At 49.7% G+C, this 25,868-nt stretch overlaps 1 protein-coding gene across 9 annotated transcripts in view; it reads right to left on the bottom strand.

Annotated features, from left to right (window-relative positions):
• The window catches only part of LOC106567521 (rap guanine nucleotide exchange factor 6), a 165,765-nt gene that overhangs the window by 70,267 nt on the left and 69,630 nt on the right, over window positions 1–25,868 (bottom strand). For 6 of the 9 annotated variants that reach the window (XM_014136858.2, XM_014136862.2, XM_014136865.2 and 3 more), the window contains 3 exons: window positions 17,918–17,987; window positions 12,640–12,771; window positions 10,108–10,125 (listed from right to left, as the gene is read on the bottom strand). In XM_014136858.2, coding sequence (XP_013992333.1) covers window positions 10,108–10,125; window positions 12,640–12,771; window positions 17,918–17,987 — 220 coding nt within the window. Of the gene's footprint in view, window positions 1–441; window positions 1,291–10,107; window positions 10,126–12,639; window positions 12,772–17,917; window positions 17,988–25,868 lie in introns of those variants that run through there. The other 3 variants (XM_014136860.2, XM_014136864.2, XM_014136867.2) reach the window with 3 other exon arrangements.

Below are 25,868 nucleotides of genomic sequence, written 5' to 3'. Positions count from 1 at the left end.
TGTCAGACGTCAAGTAAGAGGACAATCAACCAGTCCAGAACAGCCCAACCAGCATAGTGACAGAGCCATAGACACTCCCTCGCATTTACCTTTCATGCTGTGCATTCCAAATTCAACCTCATTATGCATAGTGTAAAGACTCATTTCATCATTCATACCATTCAAAATAGGACATGGGCTCTACCACACAAACCTGTCACTCTGTAAATTTTTTTGCAGAATGCATTGTGAAATCTGAATATCCAATTAAGAAATACACGCCCGTAATCTAAATAATGCATTTGAATTTACGGCAAAGCATGTATGAATAAACGATAAAAGCAGCGGTTGAATGTGGGCTGTACAGTTCACACCTAAACGCAGAGCATCACACACACACACACACAGCATCCTAACCCAGCAGAGTGCGCTGGCCACAGAAGGGATTACGACATCGCTTACTTTGGAGGACCACGGCTGCAAGCAGTTGGCATAGCAACGGACAAGGAAAGCCATGTTCAGAGCGAGAGCAGGGAGGCAAAGTTTCCCCTTTCGACACCGAAAGACAGGGGGAAAAAAAGGGAAAGGAGGAAAAGAAAGCAGACGCCGATAAGGCGGGAGTCAAAGGGGCGCGAGGAAATCGCCCCCGAAAGAGATCAAATCCTCAACGTTGTCCAAATGTCCTCGGGCGTTAGTTGTCAGTTTGCTATTGTTTATTCAGGTTCTGGCAGTGACTGTCACACGTCAATCAAGAGGGAAGCCAATGCCAATGGCGAGAGAGGCATTTAGAGGATCACTAGTGACCCTCCACATTCAAATTAAGAAATGTATTTAAAAAACTCAGACTCAGAAACAATTATCCATTCGACATCTCCAGAGTGCTAAATGCATTAAATCCCAAAGACATAGCAGGTTGCATGGCCACAGCCTCAACGATCAGCGATCCTGCAAACTTGCTCAAGTTCAGTCGTGCTGTAAAACTGCAGACAGGAGGATCCTTAGAGAGAAGTCAAAGGGTTGAGGAAAAGTCATTTAAAGTCCCTGGTAGTTCTCTTTCCATCTTTTCAACCTGTTTGTAACTATGGCTGACAGACAGCTAATTCTCCAGGGCTGAGCCAGCGGTGCTGTCACTAGTCAATAGTCCCAGAGAGAGAGAGAGACCACTAGCAGGACTTCCAGTCAGTCAGCATGCACTCATCTGTGTCTATTTCCCTCCTCACACCGCCTGGCTCACTGCAGCTCTCTTCCTCCCTCTCTAGCTCTCTCTGTCTATAGCGCTCCGGCAGCACGTGTGTGTGTGTGTGCGTGCGCGTCCGTCTCCAGAGGGGCCAGACTGCTTGCTCCCGTTGCCCAGCTCAGAGTGCACAGACCCAGGCTAGCGCACTGCTCCCCCCCCCCCTTGGAGAACCTCCCATCGATTTGACGGTTCACTGCAAAGAGCCAACGGCTAATAGGCGGAGGGAGGGAGGGAGGGAGGGAGGGGGAGGGGAGCCCGGCTGAAAAAGAATGACATCACCTGGGCAGGGAGAGGGATGGGAGGAGGGATAGATGGAAGGAGGAAGAGGAGGAGAGAGCAAGTGCCAGGGGGAAACTGCATTAGACCGATTGGCTGTCTAGCGGGAGCGGAGAGAGGGAGAGAACTGAGAGAGGGCGACTAGAAAGAAGAGGAGCGGGAGCATCTTTATTGATCAGGCAGCAACATAAAGCCTTGTGCATTCAGCCACCTCCACTCCTTTAAATAAATGGCGAAATAACTCAAGAAAAAAAAAAAATGAATAAATCACAGCACGTTATCTGAACCCAGAACAGAGGGCGGCAGCACGCAGCACGCAGCACGCGTCTGCTTGGGAAATATGCTAATGCCTTGCCTTTCACAAACGCTCCAAATCATGTGCCTGGTTGTGAACAAGGATTTGAAATAGAGTAGAAGGCTTTGATTTTGCAGCGCAGGCGTATTATCCCAGTTGCACTGTGAAGCACACTGAGTTATACCTGGGCCAGAGACTGCGGTACCGAAGCGAGATATGCGAAAATGTGTACTACTTAAAGGAAGAGTACTAAACCCTTTCGCTGTAACAAAAAAAACCAAACCTATACAACCACTACTCCCTTATGGAGAGATGCAGAATGCAGCCGAAGGTGAGGGAGGTGGATGTGAAACTTTGTAAATCATTAGGTTCTCTACTTCAGTCTGCTGTCGAGTAAATGTGTCCGTGTCGGAAAGTCTTCTCTCCCTGCACCACTGTTCTGAAGAGAGGAATAACTCAAGCCCAGTATCCCCGCTCCGCGCGCTACCGCGTGCTGCTAAAGGATGACATCATTCTTTTAGAGAGCAGCCAATAGGAGGCCAGCACATAGAGCCTTTCTGGGAGCGCGGTCCGTAAAGAGAAGAGCTATTTTTCTTGGGGATCTCTCCCTCCACACCCACTCCTAACCTGACTCCAGCCCCTCAGCGTGAATAAAATGACCTTTCATGTAACTGATTAGAGGTTGGTAGACGAAGGAGGGGAGGGAGGGAGACAGCGAGCGGGAGCGTGTGTGACGGTGAAAGCCAGCTGCAGCCTCGTTCAGAATTGTGTGGGGGCTCTCCCCTCCTTTTTTTATTTTTTTTTACAGGAGGCACAAACACATCTCAGCAAACCCTGTTTTACCATCCACGACTCAAAACACAAAACCAAAGGGAGGCATTCTGCTAATCACTGAATTCCTTCTCAAAACAGTCAGAGGAACCTTGAGGAGTGCCTGTTCATGCAAATCCTTCCAACCCCCCCCCACAAACAAACACAGTCATCAGTTGCATCTACTAACTGCTCTACTGACACCATTTCACAGCCTTTTCTCATGCTTAAAAAGAAAAATGTGCTCTGATTCTGAGGCAGGCAAGGCAGCAGAGAGAGTTCAGGCAGGATGTACATCCTGTGTGTAAGAGAGTAATGTGAACAGATAGGCCTAAGCCTAGCAAGATAATGAACGATACCAACATGTCCATGAGCTAAAACTGCCAACGCAGGCAGGCAGCACCAAGGAGACATGATTGCATCATTCCACAGGCCAGTCATCAGGGGACTTCAGTCAAACAACTGGTCTCCAGCTGCAACAGCGCTGCTTGTGAACACCCATTAGAGTATGTATTGAGAACCAGGAAGGAAGCTATATACAGTTGAAGTCGGCAGTTAGCCAAATAAATTTCAACTCAGTTTTTCACAATTCCTGACACTTAATCCTAGGTCAGTTAGGATATCCACTTTATTTTAAGAATGTGAAATGTCAGAATAATAGCAGAGGGAATGATTTATTTCAGCTTTTATTTCTTTCATCACATTCCCAGTGGGTCAGAAGTTTACATACACTCAATTAGTATTTGGTAGCATTGCCGTTAAATTGTTTAACTTGGGTCAAACGTTTTGGGTAGCCTTCCACAAGCTTCCCACAATAAGTTGGGTGAATTTTGGCCCATTCCTCCTGACAGAACTGGTGTAACAGTCAGGTTTGTAGGCCTTCTTGCTCGCACACACTTTTTCAGTTCTGCCCACAAATTTTCTATAGGATTGAGGTCAGGGCTTTGTGTTGGCCACTCCAATACCTTGACTTTGTTGTCCTTACGCCATTTTGCCACAATTTTGGAAGTATGCTTGGGGTCAATGTCCATTTGGAAGACCCATTTGTGAACAAGCATTAACTTCCTGACTGATATCTTGAGATGTTGCTTCAATAAATCCACTAAATGTTCCTCCCTCATGATGCCATCTATTTTCTGAAGTGCACCAGTCCCTCCTGCAGCAAAGCACCCCCACAACATGATGCTGCCACCCCCGTGCTTCACGGTTGGGATGGTGTTCTTCGGCTTGCAAGCCTCCCCCTTTTTCCTCCAAACCTAACGATGGTCATTATGGCCAAACAGTTATAATTTTGATTCATCAGACCAGAGGACATATCTCCAAAAAGTACAATCTTCGTCCCCATCTGCAGTTGCAAACCGTAGTCTGGCTTTTTTATGGCAGTTTTGGAGCAGTGGCTTCTTCCTTGCTGAGCGGCCTTTCAGGTTATGTCGATATAGGACTCGTTTTACTGTGGCTATAGATACTTTTGGACCTGTTTCCTCCAGCATCTTCACAAGGTCCTTTGCTGTTGTTCTGAGATTGATTTGCACTTTTCACACCAAAGTAGGTTCATCTCTAGGAGACAGAATGCGTCTCCTTCCTGAGCGGTATGACGGCTGCGTGGTCCCATAGTGTTTATACTTGCGTACTATTGTTTGTACAGATGAACGTGGTAACTTCAGGCGTTTGGAAATTGCTCCCAAGGATGAACCAGACTTGTGGAGGTGTACAATTTTTCTTCCTGAGGTCTTGGCTGATTTATTTTTATTATCCCATGATGGCAAGCAAAGAGGCACTGAGTTTGAAGGTAGTCCTTGAAATATATCCACAGGTACACCTCCAATTGACTCAAATGATGTCAATTAGCCTACCAGAAGCTTCTAAAGCCATGACATAATTTTCAGAAATTTTCCAGGCAGTTTAGAGGCAGAGTCAACTTAGTATATGTAAACTTCTGACCCACTGGAATTGTGATATTGTGTTAAGTGAAATAATCTGTCTGTAACCAATTGTTGGAAAAATGACTTGTCATGCACAAAGTAGATGTCCTAACCGACCAAAACTATAATTTGTTAACAAGAAATTTGTGGAGTGGTTGAAAAATGAGTTTAAATGACTCCAACCTAAGTATGTAAACTTCCGACTTCAACTGTATACTGTACAATGGCCATCCCTGCTCTGATCAACAAGATTGTGATTCTAATTGGAATGTATAGAGTGTGTGTGCATCAGTGTGTGTGTGTGTCTGTGTGTGTGTGTGTATGTTGGGATTTCTCCCATGGGACTCATTGTCCCTGCAGTGCTCAGGAGAATGACAGTGGCGAGATGGGATCCCTCGATATCCCTGAGCCATAGCAAGGCTCAGTGAACACTGAACAATAACACACACACACCCCCACCCGCTAGGCCGCCTCTGTGTGTGTGTGTGTGTGTGTGTGTGTCCATCAAGCTATGTTGGGTATACTATCACAGACAAAAGTGCCGCGTGTGTGTGTGGGGCACCGGGCTTACATTCACAGCTAATCAGTTGTGTGCGGAAAATTAGAATGTGTGAGCTGCCGAAAGCCCCTCCAGCCTGTTTAAAAAAAAAAAAGGCCAGCAAAGCAGAATGCTGAGTTCTGTGAAAAGCTCTACAACTTCCACACAGAGAACGTTTTTTTCTTTCTTCACCTGCCACTTGCATATATTTTGGACCACTGCCTATTTCATTAAATGCAACAACAACAAAAATATCTGGAATACAATTGGTTCTCCCCAACTAATCTTCCCCTACCAAATACCTCCTGCAACAGTGAACGCAGAAAGTTGCTATTCTAATAATTGGTGTTACGCAATTTATTTTTTTTCCTTTCGAGAGCTTAGAGAAGCAAAATGAAACATATTGCCTTTGGTCTACAGCTCTTTATAGAATCCGTATTATACAAAATAATTCCACGCTTGAGAGTGCAGACCACCGTTCCCTCAAATTATTTGGGGTACTGAGCAAATGGTTGGTCTTGTGAGCGGAAACTTGAACGTTGTGAGAATTTGGTGCAACTTCCAGCATGCGTTTACAGAGGCTGTACCCTTACAATTTTAGACAGTAGCCAATAGGCCATTGTGGTTATTTCAGCATAATGTAGACCTACCAACAAAACCAATGGAGCAAAACCCAGAACATTTTCACATAGAAATAGCTTTTGATTTCTATGATATAGTCTACAATAGCTTGTATGTGGTGGTCAATGCAGGTCTATATTGCATGAGACTTCATTATTATTATTATTATGCTTTTTCTCCCCAATTTTATGGTATCCAATTGGTAGTTACAGTCTTGTCTCATCGCTGCAACTCCCCTACGGACTCGGGAGAGGCGAAGGTCGAGAGCCGTGCGTCCTCCGAAGCTTCTTGACACACTGCTTGCTTAACCCGGAAGCCAGCCGCACCAATGTGTCGGAAGAAAACACCGCACAGCTGGCGAATGTGTCAGCGTGCACTGCGCCTGGCCCGCCACTGGAGTCGCTAGAGCGCGATGGGACAAGGACATCCCGGCCGGCCAAACCCTCCCCCTAACCCAGACGACACTGGGACAATTGTGCGCCGCCCCATGGGTCTCCCGGTCACGGTTGGCGTGATGCCTCAAGCACTGCAGTGCCTTAGACCACTGCGCCACTTGGGAGGCCCGTTTTGACATTATGAAGGGCTTGACATTAATTCATTTACTTGGTCTGTAACAATACAATTCCATTTTATTGTGTTGAATGATGCAAGAAACCACTTTACAAAATAAAATCTCTTATTATTACCATACAGAGAATTACACAATGTAGGCTATCACTCTGCATATTGGCTTATTTGCATATTCAACACTGTCTCAAAATACAACACTGCCCCTTTAATTAATACATACGCTTTTTACCTGACTGGCTTTTCAAAGACAGCTTGAAATGTAGCCTACCCGTTGCAGGAAGCAGTAACTCCCCACTGCTGACCTATACTTATCTATAACTGGGATAATAACTCGCTAACTAGCAAAGAATATCAACAAATGTGCACACGCACGGCTCTGAACTGAAAGACTGCTCATGGACTACCCTCGTAATAGAATTATACTCCATTGTACACCGTCTCTGCCTATAACAAAATCACAGTCTCCGTCTGGCAAAGTCAGATTTGTGTTGGTTTGTTGCATTAAAAAGGGGCTTATATAATGTTGATTCGATCACAGAGAAAACATCGATCTATACAGTGCAAACTAAAGGGGCAAACTCAGTCAAGTTCAATGTCTTGCACCTGTGCGCGGCTTGGCATTTCTTTTGCGTGGCAGTCCTAGAGGAGGTGCGCGGACACACACGCGCAGCTTCGAGGGAACATTGGTCCAGACCACTAATACTCCCTTGGTTTAAACAGGCAAGCCCCTTTGGCCATATGAATAGCTGATGGAGGCTCCATCATCTTGTACTTGGCCGTCACAATGCTTTCCTGCCCCACTACCTACACAAAGTGCTCCAGCAGACCACTGTGCTGTGGTATGGTGTACTGTACTGGGTACAGGTCTCCGGTTTGGAGCCCACTTCTGTGAAGTAGAGAACCTAATGATTTACAAAGTTTCACATCCAGGAGAGGGAAGAAAAGAGAAGGTGAGGGGGCAGTGAGAGGGAGAGGAGAGAGCAACGAGAGAAGGATAGGAGAGAGAGGGGGAAGAGAGGGGAGAGAGAGGGGAGGAGGCCTGGAGGGAATTTGTTGCCTGTGTGTGAGGGTGCATGTCTTGGACTGGTGATCCCCGAAGCCCCATGGTAAAGTGCCTGCCTGGCTTGAGCAGAACAGTCCGGCTCCATAGCACTCCAAGTACTATGAAAATAAGAGCCTTTCCCTGGAGCTGGGGGGGGGGGGTTCAGCAAGGCTGTCATCTTAGCTACGATGATGTAATCACTAAAATTAGCTCCAGAGGCAGCGGCGGGCAGCAGCGGTAAAGCAGCACAGAAGGAATGATGTTAACATTTAGATGTAGGTCTGGCCTGGATCGTTGCCTGCGGTATCTTCTCAGGTCCCAGATCCACTCGCCCTGGTCTGCTTGTTCCCGCTGCTTCTCACCGGTTTCACATGACACACTATCTCCAGGGCTTTCACTTGTATATATCGGTAGTCAAAGTGCCTGGCCTGATAACAGTGTTTTACAGTGCTGTTGCTACAGCTGCTGTGCTGTTATTATGGAATATCAGAGCAGTTAATTACAGCGTTGTTAAAAGCCTTGTAGTGTTTGTATAATGGTACATCAGCACAGGCTGGTGTTGTGTGTGTGTGTGTGTGTTTGCCTGGTGTGCTGGGAGGCTGAGGGGTGGTGGCTGGGTGGAGGGGGGCTGGTTCCAGAGGGGAAAGACATGATAAATCACCCAGCAGCCTCAGGCCTCAGTAAAGGGGGGAGCGTGGAAGTGAAAACCCCCAGAGGTCTCCTCTGCTCCCAACCCCCTCTCCCCCTTCCTCCTCTCACCGCCCCCTCACCGCCACACCACTGGCCAACATCCCTGCTCTATCCCTCACCCCAGGGGCCGTTTGGCTCTGACAGAGGGGCACACTACGACCCCTGCCGCTCGGGGGTTAAATGTGCATTTTGATAGGACGAGACGGGATCGCGCTAGATAGCGAGATGGAGCGAAGTGGACGTGTGCCACAACAAGTCACATCTCAGACAAGGTCACGGAGAGTAGGGGGACAAGACAGAGAACATCATGCTCACCTCTAAAAGATGGCACAAGGGTCTCTGTGACAGCAAGTCAGCAAGCAGCCATTTGCAGCACGACGCCATGAGACACATCCCAATGTCATCATGACCTACAGTATCTACAGAGCCCGGCGGAGATGTGGAGCTGACGTGTAAATTAGCACTGGGATCAGGGTACAGACAGACAGCCCTCTATGTAATGCAACCCAGCCAGCAGCGCACTGACTCATCTCTAATGGCTGAACACCTCAGACTCTGTGATGATCGTGAGACCAAAATACACAGAGATACAATATCCGCCGAGACCTGATGATTAGTCACTAACCAACGAGCGACTAGCGCTGAAGCTACGCTAAAGCTAGGCTGCGTTCCATTAGCCGTGAATGTTTCCACACACGTAGATGCTAACGCTAGCTAAGTGACTAGTGGAGGTGCTGGTGCCGGAGAGGTTAGAGGACAGGAAGGGTAAGAGGAAGAGAGGCACAGCCTGCAGCAGACGTCTTGCAGACTGACAGGAAGTGAAATACCGCAGACCGTTGACTAGCCTAGCGACCTGCTTCTGCTACGAGCTGGGTGTCATGCGCCAAGACAAAGCAGAGACGTGCAGACGAGTGATCATCTCTCTCCAACATGAATGTAGTCTAGTCATTCTATTCAGGCCAAGTTGAGACATTCATGGGTCAGTTACCGGGTAGACCATGTCTCGTAGAAACGTTATGATCCACGTAATAGTGTCTTGGCTAGGAAAGCACTTAGTACATAATTCTGAAGGCCAAGTGAGGTGATGTGTCCTTTTAAGGCATTGTGTGTGTGTGTGTTTGTTATTGAGTAAGGCAAGTAGGCAATTGATGTCCTAATAAAGTGGGGCAACGGAGTCATCCTTCCGTTCATTCGTCAGCATCCGTATATTAAATCCCATGGTGCATCATGGTAGTAATGCACCCCAGGTCTCCAGGGGGCTAGCCTGGAGGAGGGTGATATTTCTGGATCAATGACAGTCAATATCAACAGCACGTCATAGGGATACTCATCAATTAGGGCCACGCGTAGACACAAAGACACCGCTTTTGTCTGGTATACACATCATAGCCTTGATGGTCCAGTTTGTTTGTGCTTTAGCCAAGTCCTCTTAAAATCTATCCTGGCCGACCTTACGGGTCCTTGAGGCAAATTTGTTCAGCATGAGGAAAGACACCAAGACACAAAGTCTCAAGTATCTAGAGGTCAAACGGGCAGCGGATGTCTTCCCTGTGGCTCAGTTGGTAGAGCATGGTGTTTGCAACGCCAGCATGGTGTGTGCAACGCCAGGGTTGTGGGTTTGATTCCCACGGGGGGCCAGTACAAAAAAAAATTACAAATAAAATGTTAATGCGTGAAATGAAATGTATGAAATGTATGCATTCACTACTGTAAGTCGCTCTGGATAAGAGCGTCTGCTAAATGACTAAAATGTAAATGTAAATGTGAGCGTGTAAGAGAGACTGTGTAGATAATTTTTTTCCTGTGTCGATGAAACATTTTGTCAGTGTTATTTCCTGTGACTGGTTGAAAACGCAATCTACAATGGATCTTCTAATCAGCAGGTTTTCATGAGTTTTAGGGTTTTTCCCCTCCCCACTCACAGACAATCCTAGCAAAATTCTTGACTGAGAAATAGTTCTTTGCTAAAAAAAAAAAAAAGCTTTTGCACCCATTTTAATAGAAAACTATTACAGTAAGGTAATTCATTGTTACCCAGAAATGACTTGATATCGCTATAAAAACATCTGCATTGGGTCTTTAACATACACCGCCACACTCAGTGAAGAAGTCAAGCTTCCCACGTACCTGGTTATACGCATAATCCTAAAGGACGACCACAGCAAGCATCGGGGATGGATAGGGAGAGATGGAGGGACGGAGAGAGAAAGACAAGGCATCAGGAGGATCAACAGAGGACAAAAACATAACTTATGACTTCACTGTTAAGGCATTTATCAGTTTGGCTCTGTGATCAGGTGGCTGGTGGTGGGAGGAAGGGAGGCTATGTTGAAGCCAGACTTTATTGACAATCCCAGCAGGAGAGGGGATGGGACGGCGCGGAAATGGGGACGTCAAGCGCCTTGTCAGGGGGCGTGATGGAGCATGGGCCGGGGTGATTACTGAGAAAAGCAACTGAAACACGGCAGTGTCTGCGCCCAGCGATACTATCAGCAGCATGAGGGAAACTCCCCCGACTGACAGGAGGGGAAACCAGGGAGCTGACACACACAGATGCATCACCCACACAGGTGTAACAGACACACAAACACAGAAACACACACACACTCACTCATATGCTGCACTCACACGCAACACACACCCCAACAGTTCACACACTACTTGTCAAACACAGTGTAAAGTATTCACACCCCTGGACTTTTTCCACATTTTGTTCCGTTACAGCTTTATTCTAAAATGTATTAAATCACTTTTCCTCAGCAATCTACACACAATACCCCATAATGACAAAGCGAAAACAGGGTTTAAGAAATTTTTGCAAATTTATAAAAATAAACATAAAAAATACCTTATTTACATAAGTATTCAGATCATTTGTTTGAGACTCGAAATTGAGCTCAGGTGCATCCTGTTTCCATTGATCATCCTTGAGGTATTTCTACAACTTGATAGGACTCCACCTGTGGTAAATTCAATTGATTGGACATGATTGGAAAGGCACACACCAGTCTATATAAGGTTCCACAGTTGATAGTGCATGTCAGAGTAAAAACCAAGACATGATGTTGAAAGAATTGTCCGTAGAGCTCCGAGACAGGATTGTGTCGAGGCACAGATCTGGGGAAGGGTACCAACAAAATTCTGCACCATTGAAGATCCCCAAGAACACAGCGGCCTCCATCATTCTTAAATGGAAGAAGTGTGGAACCACCAAGACCTTTCCTAGAGCTGGCCACCCAGCCAAACTGAGCAATCGGGAGAGAAGGGCCTTGGTCAGAGAGGTGACCAAGAACCTGATGGTCACTCTGACAGAGCTCCAGAGTTCCTCTGTGGAGATGGTTGTCCTTCTGGAAGGTTCTCCCATCTCTGCAGTACTCCACCAGTTAGGCCTTTTGGTGGAGTGGCCAGACGGAAGCCACTCCTCAGTAAAAAGGTACATGACAGCCAGCTTGGAGTTTGCCAAAAGGCACCTAAAGACTCTCAGACCATGAGAAACAAGATTCTCTAGTCTGATGAAACCTAGATTGAACTCTTTGGCCTGAATGCCAAGCGTCACATCTGGAGGAAACCTGGAACCATCCCTACAGTGAAGCATGGTGGTGGCAGCAACATGCTGTGGGGATGTTTTTCAGTGGCAGGGACTGGGAGACTAGTCAGGATTGAGGCAAAGATGAACGGAGCAAAGTACAGAGAGATTCTTAATAAAGACCTGCTCCAGAGCACTCAAGACCTCAGACTGGGATGAAGGTTCACCTTCCAACAGGACAACAACCCTAAGCACACAGCCAAGTCCTTCAGTGGCCCAGCCAGAGCCCGGACTTGAAACCGATCAAACATCTGAAAATAGCTGTGCATCAACGCTCCCCATCCAACCTGACATATCTTGAGAGGATCTGCAGAGAATTAAATGGGAGAAACTCCCACAAATACAGGTGTGCCAAGCTTGTAGCGTCGTATGCAAGAAGACTCGAGGCTGTAATCACTGCCAAAGGTGCTTCAACAAAGTACTGAGTAAAGGGTCTGAATACTTATGTAAATGTGATATTTCAGTTTATTTGGAATAAATTAACACAAACTTCAAAAAACTGTTTTTGCTGTGTCATTATGGGGTATTTTGTGTAGATTTAATTTAACACAATTTAATCAATTTTAGAATAAGGCTGTAACGTAAAAATGTGGAAAAAGTCAAAGGGTCTGAATACTTTCCAAAGGCACTGTACTTTCCTCACAGCACACATACCCCATTTCATACTGACACAAATAGCAAGCAAGCCCTGCAGAACATGGAACAGGCTTTATAGAGCTGCGGTAGTTCAGCGTGGATTAAAATGTAGAATACAGGCATGAAATCTACAAAACAATTATTCCTACGTATGTATCCTGGACACATTGGAAGCTGTAGAACAACATCTCAACCACAACCCGCTCTTAGACCTTTAACTATCACATAACAACCAGTACTTCGTTAAGCCGTCTGTCCAACCTTCATAACTTCACCACAGCAGTCAACTCTACTCACTCCACACAGAGACCTAAGTACACCGACACCTTGGCTTCCACACTGCTGTCAATGGTATCGTCCTGTCCGAGCCTAGTAGACGTCCTTTAACTTCAGCAACAGTGATAATGAGTAGGCTATACATTAGCGTTAGTCCTTACCGTGGGCTCCTGGCCGTCAGTGATCAGTTCCCGCTCTCCCCGGGGGTTGACTTTGCGAAAGCGTCGGCGGGAACGTCTCTGGGATGCCTCCCTCTGCAACGCCCTCTCCTCGACCTCGCTGGCATTGTCCACCTGAAACACATGACCAAGCTGGGCCTCAGCGCTAGAGCTCTGGGTCGGGAGCGCAGAGCCTCCACCACTACTAGACTGTCCCTGTTCTGAGCTCAGCGTCAGCTGTTCTGACTGATCACAGCTCTGACTGGCTGCTGGTTCTGAGATCTGATCCTGGATCTGGTCCTGTTCAGGCTCCTGGTTGAACATCCAGTTCTTCCACAGCACAGAGAGCCTGTGTAAGCGCAGCGTCATGGGGACGGCATCCAGAAGACAGGCGAGAGAAGAGGAGATATAGACGAGGACGGTATGAGGCGCTCTCTCTATCTCTCTTCGAGGCTGTGACGAGAATAGCTCTAGTCATTCTGTCTCGGTCTGCTGTCTAAAGTCAGGAGGCTGTTGCTGTACAACAGAACTCACAGTGAGGCCACAGTTTCCTGCAGGAAACCGTCAATATACAAATATCCTCTCCGAGCAGAACAGAAAAAAGAAAAGAAAAAAAGATTCCGGCCATACAATTAATTCCTGAGCGCTTTGTACTACTACACTGTTGTTATTGCTGGGGAATATGTTTCCTTTTCACGTTATACAGAGTGTACAAAACATTATGAACACCTGCTCTTTCCATGACAGACTGACCAGGTGAATCCAGGTGAAGCTATGATGTCACCTGTTGAATCCACTTCAATCAGTGTCGTAAGGGAGGAGACAGGTTAAAGAACGATTTTTAAGCCTTGAGACATGGATTGTGTATGTGTGCCATTTAGAGAGTGAATGGGCAAGACAAAAGATTGAAGTTCCTTTGAACGGGGTATGGTAGTAGGTGCCAGGCGCACCGGTTTGTGTCAAGAACTGCAACGCTGCTGGGATTTTCAAGCTCAACAGTTTCCCGTGTGTATCAAGAATGGTCCGCCAGCCAAAGGACATCCAGACAACCTGACAACTGCGGGAAGCATTGGAGTCAACATGGGCCAGCATCCCTGTGGAACGCTTTCGACACCTTGTCCACAAATTGTAACTATTGAAAAACATTGAAACTATGAAAAAAAATGTAAGGAAGAATGCTTCAACTGTTCAAGAGTCACATATTTTAAGAGAGTATTTTCACTAGAACAACAGAGCTTTTTTGACGGTCATTGTCATTCGGTGGGGTTTTGACTTTTTTTTTTAAGTCATTCTTGTTTGAGAGGAGGCTTTACGAGGCCAGAGAGTGGGTTAATCAGGACAGTGGAGGAGCTGATGTAGCCTTCCAGTCTCTGTGGTGTGTTTGTAAACCCATCAAATGCTGCTTGTTTGGACACAGTGAGGGCCAAATGCCATCGCCGACCTAGCTGGAGTAAAGAAAAGCGGGAGCCGAAAAAAAAAATAATAATAACTCAGTTAACAGAAAACATCTGCACTCGTCTGAACAATGCTGGGCTTCTCCCCCCACAACTCCTCTCTTTCTCGCTTTCCCTTTCCTTCTCCGAGTCGTGAAATCCCTGCTTACGCAAATCAACTTTTTCCACAGTATTTTACGCATCACGGGTGGACAATTACGTGTGCAAGAACACTTTTTATTGCCGACTGTTTCGCTACGCTCAATTACTTAGATGGCATTTCTAGTTCATATAGGAGTGGGTGGGGAAAACCCCTGAGCCTGGAGTAGAGTGGGATTGAGGAGGAGGATGCAGAGGAGGGTCAGAGTGGGGAGGGTAGTCTGCAATACACAAACCCAACCCAAAGAATCTGTGTGTGTGTGTGTGTGTGTGTGTGTGTGTGTGTGTGTGTGTGTGTGTCTTGGTGTACAGACTGCAGGGCTGTCATCTCTGTGAGCTCCAGTCATCCATCAGGATGTAATGAAACGCATGATGGGCACAGAGGATGAGAAGAGATGGGAGAGGCATGACAAGGGTGTGGCCCCGGGACCCCTCTCCTCGGCACATCAGCTGGCCGGGACAGACGGTAGAGACTATATGCACACTGCTGACGTGCAGAACGACTAACCACAATCTGAAACTGACCCTTAGCCCCAACCAAAAGCTTAAAGGACAAGGCTGACATTAATAACCAGTTATTATGCTGTTAGTATATATGCACTACTGTAAGATTTGAAACGCATTGATGTCTTATCGTTTTAAGTCATACTGGACAATTCCTTGTTTTTGTCATTTTGAAAAGCCTGTATTGCCCTTGTCTACAGCATACACCGATTCCCAGGGTGCATTCCATCTCCCATGATGCAATTCTCCGCCTAGTTAGCCTGCAGTTTGCTTAGCAAGCTGGCTATCAGGCCCAGACGAAACTTAGTCTAAATATATTGCTCATGTCATAAGTTATGAGTGGACTTCACATTACTTTTGGGTTGTAAATATATTATAATGCTTGCATGAACGTCTTGCTGAATAGATATGTTCATGTCCTTATCACCAATCAACTGCAATACACCATTTATTTTTATGCAGAAACGCTCCACATCCAACCTGACAAAGCTTTTGCTTTGTCATTATGGGGTATTGTGAGTAGATTGATTAGGGGAAAAAACGAGTTAATCCATTTTAGAATAAGGCTGTAACATAACAAAATATGGAAAAAGTCAAGGGGTCTGAATACTTTCCATATGCACTGTACATTTCTTGAGCGGTAAAGCTTTGTGTGTTGTGTCGCTCACGGGACTCAAGCATTTTCTGCTTTGTTTAGGCTACAGAGAAAGGCATTAAAGGAGATAAACGGACTCTGACAATAGGCCTACAGTAAAAGACGTTGTGTTGGGTGATGTGATAAAGTCTGTTGTATTTTGAAAAGTAGACGGTGACAGTGTTGTGTCGGTGACAGTGTTGTGTTTATGTGGCGTGTTGTCGCGCGCGCAGGATGCCCACGGCTGTTGTTTCCAGCGTGCTTGGCAGAGTTCGCAGAAAAGGTCAAATTGTGAACCCCGTGACCCAAATTGATCACATAAAATGTATACGTCGTATCTCACAATCGACTGGGCTTCCCGAATTTAGTACGCTGGCAGTGACAGAAAGCTTATTTTTCGTCGTTGTAGATTTGCAGCATTCCACAAAGTTCTACCTAGCGCTGCAGCGAGGGGGAGGGGTGTATAACCTTGTGACCGCGCTCTCGCTCTACCTCCCTCTCCCTTAGCGAGACAGGTGCACACTTTGACAGACAGTCCAACACTAAGTCAGAGAGGCTTTTTCCTGCAGAGACCACTCCCATGTGTGCTTGTGCTTGTGCGTGCGTTAGCCACTAACACGCGTGTGCGACAGCAAGGGAGGACAGCCCACACGTCAAGGCCGTGCTGTAAAAGCCTGGCCATTTGGCCTGTCACTAGAGATTAACAGAGAAACGGACCCCGCTGTCACAGAAACGAGGCGCAAAGATTTTCTGTCATGGTTGAAATGTACTGAATAAAAACTCTAGGAGGGGTTGGTTTATGGAACAGCACATGCTGCGGTAATGAAAAACCAACCAGACTGAAAGCCTAACAGTGTTATCACTGCAAAGTCACCAACAGAAGACTGACTGAGCATCTCAATCTAACAAACACTCTTAAGGACTAATAACTGTAATAACGCACATACTAGTAAACAGAAAGTCTCAACAGTGTTGTTCACGAAGAGTCTGTCCATGTGGAGAGATATTTCCTGATTGGACCATTCACAAGTTATCTCCTGGATGGACCGGTCTCGGTGCATGAACTACAAGGCTCCCTGACAAACAGGCCGAGACAGACAGACAGACAGAGGGTGGGTAAAATGCCAGACATCTCCAACCAGTCCAACCACTGGCCTGGCTGCGCAAATGACGTGAGCAGTTAGTCTGCGATAATTCCCCAGGCCTCAATTAGCTAATTGGTTGGAATGTGAGTGATTTGACTGAGTGGTGCAGCGGCGAGAGTGAGGAGAGGGAACCAAAGTGAGTGAGTGAGTGAGTGAGTGAGAGAGAGAGCGAGAGAGAGCGAGAGAGTATGTGTTTGTGTGTCTGCGTGACTGTCTGCAGTGGCTCAGGTTCCCTCCATTACTACCCCTGGAATATTAATGGGAACGAATTTCCTTTTCAGTCATGCAACATGGCTTCATTTGAACACACATGCAGTGGCTAAGCATTAGGCACGACTAGGCTGTTCAGGAACGCACTGAGGCCACAATTGGGTGTGGGAATGATGCAAAACGCACGTCCATTAAAATAGTCAGCCATGTAAAGGTACTTGATTGACACCTTTGTCAGTTTAGAACTCAAGTGATTATTCTCCAATGACTTTGCTACGACGCCATCAATGAAGGGTCATCCCAGCAGTCCCCGTCTCATTTCACTCACTCTCTCTCCCCGTGTGGACCGACAGCACCCACAACACCGGCTGTGGTTATTAGCAGTCCTACGGACGATAGGGTGAGGAAATGGGCGGAGAGGAACAACAAACAAGCAGCTTACGTAATGCCCCCCCCCCCCCGTCCCATCCTCCCAGGCACAGGTAATCAGCCAGTCCATCTGCACACGGTGAAGACTTTCATTTCCCCCCCCCCCATAGAGGAGGGGGGCTCTAGCGGATGATAACCAGCGGACGGACAGAGGACCTAGGCCAGCAGGCCAAATCTAATAGAGGAGCTCATTTCCTGCTTCCTCCCTCCCACCCTCTGCTTCAGATGCAGCGGTGCGCCGTGCTCGCTGGGCAGGCCTGCTCAGGGAGATGGCTCAAGTTGATTGCTGTACCTGCCCCGGCCTCTGAACGGTGTGCTGGAACTATGACGTGCTGTAGCTGCCTTGCAGACAGACAGACGTCAACATAGGCCTACGCACTGATTAGATGACTTTGTGGGCATCGCATCGAGTTGTATTATCGTCTTCCTAAGATCAAGGCTATAGGCCTCGTTCAGATGATGCTGATAAACTCATGGAGAGGAGAGCTTCGGGACAACAATCTAATTCTCTAGGAGCTGTGTGCATTTTCTTTGCCTGGTGACCCAGACACCTCGCTCCGGCCAAACGCTATGCCACGCGCCCATGGATGTTCATTCCCCCCCAACGATTTCTAGACCGCACGTGGGTAAAGCGGCTTCCTACCGCCACAAGTCACTGTTTTTGTTCTTGTCTTTCTGTACTGAGTCGGTAGATATGGAGAAAGAGAGAGAGAGAAAGAGAGAGAGAGAGAGAAAGCAAGAGGGGACGAAGCGGCGACTCAACTCACCACGATCATTTCTGTCGGCTCCAAAGTGATGCATTCACAGCCTCGCCTGCCCCCCAGCTGCTTGCCAAAGCTGTGGGGAGAGAGAACACACAGCACAGAGGACACAGAGTGTTAAACCAAGAGGCAGAGAGACATCTTCACATGGCCAGGGTGGCACCCACCCACGTCCTGTACAACACTGAATACACTTTGACATAGCAAATTAGAGATGCTGCTTTTTAGTGGCAGCTTCAATGTATTGCAGATTCAGTCAATACTGATGTCTGTGTCCACGGATGCAAAGTTCCAAAAGTTCCAATTCAAGCAACAATAGGCCTATTTCTAATAGTGATCCAGAGAAATCAACAATCATTCTCCGCTAAGGCGGAGTTGAACTGGAATGTCATTTAGTGCCAGGCTAAAGTTGAGGGGAAAAAATGTCACCTTTAACTAGACAAGTCAGTTAAGAACAAATTCATATTTACAATGACGGCCTACCAGGGAACAGTGGGTTAGGTTAACTGCCTTGTTCAGGGGCAGAAAGACAGATTTTTACCTCCTCAACTCGGGGATTAGATCCAGCAACCTTTCGGTTACTGGCCCAACGCTCTAACCACTAGGGTACCTGCCGCCCGCTCTATCAGTGGGATGCTTTTTAAACAAACAGAGTTAACGCTTGTTAACAAATAAAGGATTGGTAGGAGGACAGGTTCACAGTGAGTCAACTGCTCCCCTCTGGACAACAAGCTCATGTTCGACTAGGACCACAAATTTGCTTATTGATCTCCACACAGCACTGGGCAGCGTCCCAAATAGCTTCCCCAAATTCCCAATACAGTACACCATTTTCGCCCAAGGCCCATCGTGCACTACTTTTGACCAGAGCCTATGTAGGGAACAGGGTTGCCATTTGGGACAAACGACAGGACTCAACCGTTTTACTGGTTGCCCACCACCAAAACACAACAGGCTGGCTCGGATGGCATCCACACTTCTTTCAGATCAAATCACACGGTATAATAGTAACACATTAGTCAGCCCAGTGACTTCCCCATTCACAGGAATGGAGCGGTTCTCTGTACCATGATTTTCTCATGAGATACCAAACTAGTCATTAACTAATTCAACCCAACGGGAAGTGTGAGAGAGGAGGAGATAGAACGCAATCCATCTGCAATCAGAAAGAAGCAGATTGCGCCGAAAATAACCACGCTCCAATTATGAGAGAAAGCAAAGCCTCAGCACTGTGAAGCTACTGCTCTGTGACACTCACTGATTCTAATTAGGAGACGCGTGCTGAGCAAGGACAGTCCCGTATCGTACCTTCCTATTCTCATCGTCACGGACTGTGCGCTCTTCCTCTCAGTGGGCGATGTGATAAGTAATTTAAGCTTGTTCACCCTATCCCAGTGTGTTGTCCTCACTTGCTTCAAGATGTCCACCATTGCTCCTGTACCCAAGAAAGTAAGAGGTAACTGAACTAAATGACTATCGCCCAGTACCACTCACTTCTCTCATCGTGAAGCGTTTTGAGAGGCTAGTTAAGGATCATATCACCTCCACCTTACCAGGCACTCTTGACACACTACAATACGTGTATCGCCCCCAACAGATCCACAGACGACACAATCGCCATTGCACTGCACACTTCCCTATCCCACCCGGACAAGAGAAATACCTACGTAAGAATGTCTTTCATTGACTACAGCTCAGCCTTCAACCCCATAGTGCCCTCCAAGCTCATCACTAAACTCAGGGCCCTGGTTCTGAACTTCCTGACGGGCCGACCCCAAGTGGTTGGGCGCTATCCAGATTTTCATATCGTCATACCATCCTTCTCTCATCCTGGGATTTAGGGTATTGCCAGCTGAGTACACAAGGGAGCACCATTGAAAAAAACGCAAAAAACCCCATTGGGAGTCTAAAACCAGAATGCTAACTAAACTCTATAGCGAATTTCTATGGAGGCTGCTAGCTAAGTATGCTAACGAGCGCAAACAAAAATAAACTAAATTGCAAAGACAACCACAAGAGCATTTTGTTTTTGTAAATAAGAATAGGATGTTTCAAACCACTTCTACATTAATATGGATGCGGTCATGATTACGAATAGTCCTGAATGAATTGTGAATAATGATTAGCGAGAAAGTCAGAAGCACAAATATCATACTCCTCCAAAAAATGCTAACCTCCCACGCTATTGTAATGGTGAGAGGGGAAAGGGGGGATACCTAGTCAGTTGTACAACAATGCATTCAACTGAAATGTGTCTTCCGCATTTAACGCAACCCCAAAGGTTAGCATGTCTTGGGGATATGATATTTATGCCTCTTAACTTTCTCACTCATGATTATTCAAGATTCATTCAGGACTGTACGTAATCATTGTAACATCCGGATTGACGTAGAAGTGTTTGGAAACATATTCTAGTCGTATTTACAATAAAAGTGACTCCAAAATGACAATACATTATTTACCATTCATTTTTATTGGGCACAAAATCATCTGAAACGCAACCCAAAACAAACAACACAAGCATCCAACAAGTGTGTGGAGTCACAAGCCTGATGTAATCATCGCGTGCTAGGAATCTGGGACCAAATAATACACTTTTGACTACTTTAATACACATAAGTGAATTTGTCCCAATACTTTCAGTCCCCTAAAATGGGAGGACTATGTACAAAAAGTGCTGTAATTTCTAAAGGGTTCAACCAATATGGGATGAAAATACACTCAAATTAAAGCTGACAGTCTGCACTTTAACCTCAAAGTCATTGTATCATTTCAAATCCAAAGTGCTGGAGTACAGAGCCAAAACAACCAAAACATTTTCACTGTGCCAATAATTACGGAGGGGACTGTATATAACGTATCTTTATATTTCAGTCTCTGACACTGCTCTTTCTGAATGTCTTTCTTTTTTAATTTCGTGACCAATAAACTTTGATTTTGATTCGATTTGCCTGCGTACCAAACGGCATCTTATTTTCTACATAGTGCACTACTTTTGACCAAAACGTTTCATTACACAATAACGTTCAAACTTTGTAATGTCTGAGAATGGAATCCACCCGCAACAAAGGAACCATTACGTAAACATTGGGAAATATCAAAGCTTGTGTGTAAACTAATTTGCCAGGTGAAATGGTAGGTTTCTAACTAAGCCACGGGTCTGGTAGCCTGACGTCATCAACATGGGCAGTGTGTGAGAGACTGAAACTTCCACTGTTGCAATATGTCCCAGAATCCTGGGCATCATATCGTGCCAGCGGGCACGACTTAAGGCTCTTTCTTATACAGTCAAACATATGTTTACATTGCCAAAGCAAGTGAAATAGATAATAAGCAAAAGTGAAATAAACAAAAAATGTACAGTAAACATCACACTCAAACATTTTTGGGAATAAAGAAATTTCAAATGTCATATTATGGCTATGTACAGTGTTATAACGACACAAAAGGGAAAATAAACAAACATAAATATGGGTTGTATTTACAATGGTGTTTGTTCTTCACCGTTTGCCCTTTTCTTGCGGCAACAGGTCACAAATCTTGCTGCTCTCTCACTCTTTCTCAATAGCAAGGCTATACTCAGAGTTTGGACTTTCCTTAATTTAGGATCTCTCTCTGTGCTCGCGCATCTCTCTCTCTCTCTCTCTCTCTCTCTCTCTCTCTCTCTCTCTCTCTCTCTCTCTCTCTCTCTCTCTCTCTCTCTCTCTCTCTCTCTCTCTCTCTCTCTCTCTCTCTCTCTCTCTCTCTCTCTCTCTCTCTCTCTCTCTGCGCGCCCCTCTCGCTCTCTGCGCGCCTCTCTCTCGCTCTCTGCGCCTCTCTCTCGCTCTCTGCGCCTCTCTCTCTCGCTCGCTCTCTGCGCGCCTCTCTCGCTCTCTGCGCGCCTCTCTGTGCGCCTCGCTCGCTCTCTGCGCCTCTCTGCGCGCCTCGCTCGCTCTCTGCGCCTCTCTGCGCGCCTCGCTCGCTCTCTGCGCCTCTCTGCGCGCCTCGCTCGCTCTCTGCGCGCCTCTCTCTCTCTGCGCGCCTCTCGCTCTCGCTCTCTGCGCGCCTCTCGCTCTCTGCGCGCCTCTCGCTCTCTGCGCGCCTCTCGCTCTCTGCGCGCCTCTCGCTCTCTGCGCGCCTCTCGCTCTGCGCGCCTCTCGCTCTCGCTCTCTGCGCGCCTCTCGCTCTCGCTCTCTGAGCGCCTCTCTCTCGCTCTCTGCGCGCCTCTCTCTCTCGCTCTCTGCGCGCCTCTCTCTCGCTCTCTGCGCGCCTCTCTCTTGCTCTCTGCGCGCCTCTCTCGCTCTCTGCGCGTCTCTCTCACTCTCGGCGCACTCTCGGCGCACTCTCTGTGCGCCCCTCTTGCTCTCTGTGTGCCCCTCGTGCTCTCTGCGCGCCTCTCTCGCTCTCTGCGCACTCTCTGCGCGCTCTCTGTGCGCCCCTCTTGCTCTCTGCGCGCCTCTCTCGCTCTCTGCGCGCCTCTCTGTGCGCCTCTCTCTCTCGCTCGCTCTCTGCGCGCCTCTCTCGCTCTCTGCGCGCCTCTCTCGCTATCTGCGCGCCTCTCTCGCTCTCTGCGCGCCTCTCTGCGCGCCTCTCTCTCTCTCTCTCTAGCTCGCTCTCTGCGCGCCTCTCTCTCTCTCTCTCTAGCTCTCTGCGCGCCTCTCTCGCTCGCTCTCTGCGTGCCTCTCTCTTGCTCGCTCTCTGCGCGCCTCTCTCTCTCGCTCTCTGCGCGCCTCTCTCTCTCGCTCTCTGCGCGCCTCTCTCTCTCGCTCTCTGCGCGCCTCTCTCTCTCGCTCTCTGCGCGCCTCTCTCTCGCTCCCTGCGCGCCTCTCTCTCTCTCGCTCTCTCGCTCTCTGCGCGCCTCTCTTGCTCTCTGCGCGCCTCTCTCGCTCTCTGCGCGCCTCTCTGTGCGCCTCTCTCTCTCGCTCGCTCTCTGCGCCTCTCTCGCTCTCTGCGCGCCTCTCTCGCTCTCTGCGCGCCTCTCTCGCTCTCTGCGCGCCTCTCTGCGCGCCTCTCTCTCTCTCTCTCGCTCGCTCTCTGCGCGCCTCTCTCTCTCTCTCTAGCTCTCTGCGCGCCTCTCTCGCTCGCTCTCTGCGTGCCTCTCTCTTGCTCGCTCTCTGCGTGCCTCTCTCTCGCTCTCTCTGCTCTCTCTCTCTCTCTCGCCTCTCTCTCTCGCTCTCTGCGCGCCTCTCTCTCTCGCTCTCTGCGCGCCTCTCTCTCGCTCCCTGCGCGCCTCTCTCTCTCTCGCTCTCTCGCTCTCTCGCGCCTCTCTCTCTCTCTCTCTCTCTCTCTCTCTCTCTCTCTCTCTCTCTCTCTCTCTCTCTCTCTCTCTCTCGCTCTTGCCCTCTCGCTCTCTGCGCGCCTCTCTCTCGCTCTCTGCGCCTCTCTCTCGCTCTCTGCGCCTCTCTCTCGCTCTCTGCGCCTCTCTCGCTCTCTGCGCGCCTCTCTCTGCGCTCGCTCTCTCTCCGCGCCTCTTCGCGCGCTCTCTTCTGCGGCTCTCTGCGCCTGCGCTCTGCCTCTCGCTCTCTGCGCGCCTCTCGCTCTCGCTCTCTGCGCGCCTCTCGCTCTCTGCGCGCCTCTCGCTCTCTGCGCGCCTCTCGCTCTCTGCGCGCCTCTCGCTCTCTCGCGCCTCTCGCTCTCTGCGCGCCTCTCGCTCTCTCTCTCTGCGCGCCTCTCTCGCTCTTCGCGCGCCTCTCGCTCTCCTCGCGCCTCTCTCGCTCTCGCGCCTCTCTCTCGCTCTCTGCGCCTCTCTCTCGCTCTCTCTGCGCGCCTCTCTCTCGCTCTCTGCGCGCCTCTCTCTCGCTCTCTGCGCCTCTCTCTCGCTCTCTGCGCGCCTCTCTCTCGCTCTCCGCGCCTCTCTCGCTCTCTGCGCGCCTCTCTGTGCGCCTCGCTCGCTCTCTGCGCCTCTCTCCGCGCCTCGCTCGCTCTCTGCGCCTCTCTGCGCGCCTCGCTCTCTCTGCGCCTCTCTCTCTCTGGCGCCTCTCCTCGCTCTCTGCGCCCCTGCTCTCGCTCTCTGCGCCTCTCGCTCTCTCGCGCCTCTCGTCTCTGCGCGCCTCTCGCTCTCTGCGCGCCTCTCGCTCTCTCGCTCTCTGCGCGCCTCTCTCGCTCTCGCGCGCCTCTCGCTCTCTCGCTCTCTGGGCGCCCTCTCTCTCGCTCTCTGCGCGCCTCTCTCTCTCTCTGCGCGCCTCTCTCTCTCGCTCTCTGCGCGCCTCTCTCTCGCTCTCTGCGTCTCTCTCTCGCTCTCTGCAGCTTTCTCTCTCGCTCTCTCGCGCCTCTCTCTCGCTCTCTGCGCGCCTCTCTCTCTCGCTCTCTGCGCGCCTCTCTCGCTCTCTGCGCGTCTCTCTCACTCTCGGCGCACTCTCTGTGCGCCCCTCTTGCTCTCTGTGTGCCCCTCGTGCTCTCTGCGCGCCTCTCTCGCTCTCTGCGCACTCTCTGCGCGCTCTCTGTGCGCCCCTCTTGCTCTCTGCGCGCCTCTCTCGCTCTCTGCGCGCCTCTCTCGCTCTCTGCGCGCCTCTCTGTGCGCCTCTCTCTCTCGCTCGCTCTCTGCGCGCCTCTCTCGCTCTCTGCGCGCCTCTCTCGCTATCTGCGCGCCTCTCTCGCTCTCTGCGCGCCTCTCTGCGCGCCTCTCTGCGCGCCTCTCTGCGCGCCTCTCGCTCTCTGCGCGCCCCTCTCGCTCTCTGCGCGCCTCTCTCGCTCTCTGCGCGCCTCTCTCTCTCTCTCTCTCTCTAGCTCGCTCTCTGCGCCTCTCTCTCTCTCTCTCTCGCTCTCTGCGCGCCTCTCTCGCTCGCTCTCTGCGTGCCTCTCTCTTCTCTCGCTCTCTGCGCGCCTCTCTCTCTCGCTCTCTGCGCGCCTCTCTCTCTCGCTCTCTGCGCCTCTCTCTCTCGCTCTCTGCGCGCCTCTCTCTCGCTCCCTGCGCGCCTCTCTCTCTCTCGCTCCTCTGCGCGCCTCTCGCTTCGCTCTCTGCGCGCCTCTCTCGCTCTCTGCGCGCCCCTCTCGCTCTCTGCGCGCCTCTCTCTCGCTCTCTGCGCCTCTCTCTCTCGCTCTCTGCGCGCCTCGCTCGCTCTCTGCGCGCCTCGCTCGCTCTCTGCGCGCCTCGCTCGCTCTCTGCGCGCCTCTCGCTCTCGCTCTCTGCGCACCTCTCGCTCTCTGCGCGCCTCTCGCTCTCGCTCTCTGAGCGCCTCTCTCTCGCTCTCTGCGCGCCTCTCTCTCGCTCTCCTGCGCCTCTCTCTCGCTCTCTGCCGCGCCTCTCTCGCTCTCTCGCGCCTCTCTCTCGCCTCTCTCTCGCTCTCTCGCGCCTCTCTCGCTCTCTCGCGCCTCTCTCGCTCTCTCGCGCGCCTCTCTCGCTCTGCTGCGCGCCTCTCTCGCTCTCTGCGCGCCTCCTCTCGCTCTCTGCGCCTCTCTCGCTCTGCGCCTCTCTCGCTCTCTGCTCTCTGCGCGCCTCTCTCGCTCTCTGCGCGCCTCTCGCTCTCGCTCTCTGCGCGCCTCTCTCTCTCGCTCTCTGCGCGCTCTCTCTCTCGCTCTCTGCGCGCCTCTCTCTCGCTCTCTCGCGCCTCTCTCTCTCGCTCCTGCGCCTCTCTCGCTCTCTGCGCGCTCTCTCTCGCTCTCTCGCGCCTCTCTCTCGCTCTCTGCGCGCCTCTCTCTCTCTCCCCGCCTCTCTCTCTTCTGCGCCTCTCTCTCTCTCTCTCGCCCTCTCGCTCTCTCGCCGCTCTCGCTCTCTCTGCGCCTCTCTCTCGCTCTCTGCGCGCCTCTCTCTCGCTCTCTGCGCGCCTCTCTCGCTCTCTGCGCGCCTCTCTCGCTCTCTCGCGCTCTCTCTCTCTCGCTCTCTGCGCCTCTCTCTGCGCTCTCTGCTCTCTCGCTCTCTGCGCTCTCTCTCTCTCGCTCTCTGCGCCTCTCTCTCTCGCTCTCTGCGCCTCTCTCTCTCGCTCTCTGCGCGCCTCTCTCTCGCTCTCTCGCGCCTCTCTCTCTCTCGCTCCCTCGCGCT

This window comes from Salmo salar, chromosome ssa13 (assembly GCF_905237065.1).
Source record: "Salmo salar chromosome ssa13, Ssal_v3.1, whole genome shotgun sequence".
Classification (NCBI taxonomy): domain Eukaryota; kingdom Metazoa; phylum Chordata; class Actinopteri; order Salmoniformes; family Salmonidae; genus Salmo; species Salmo salar.
This window is presented reverse-complemented; position numbering and strand designations above follow the sequence as displayed.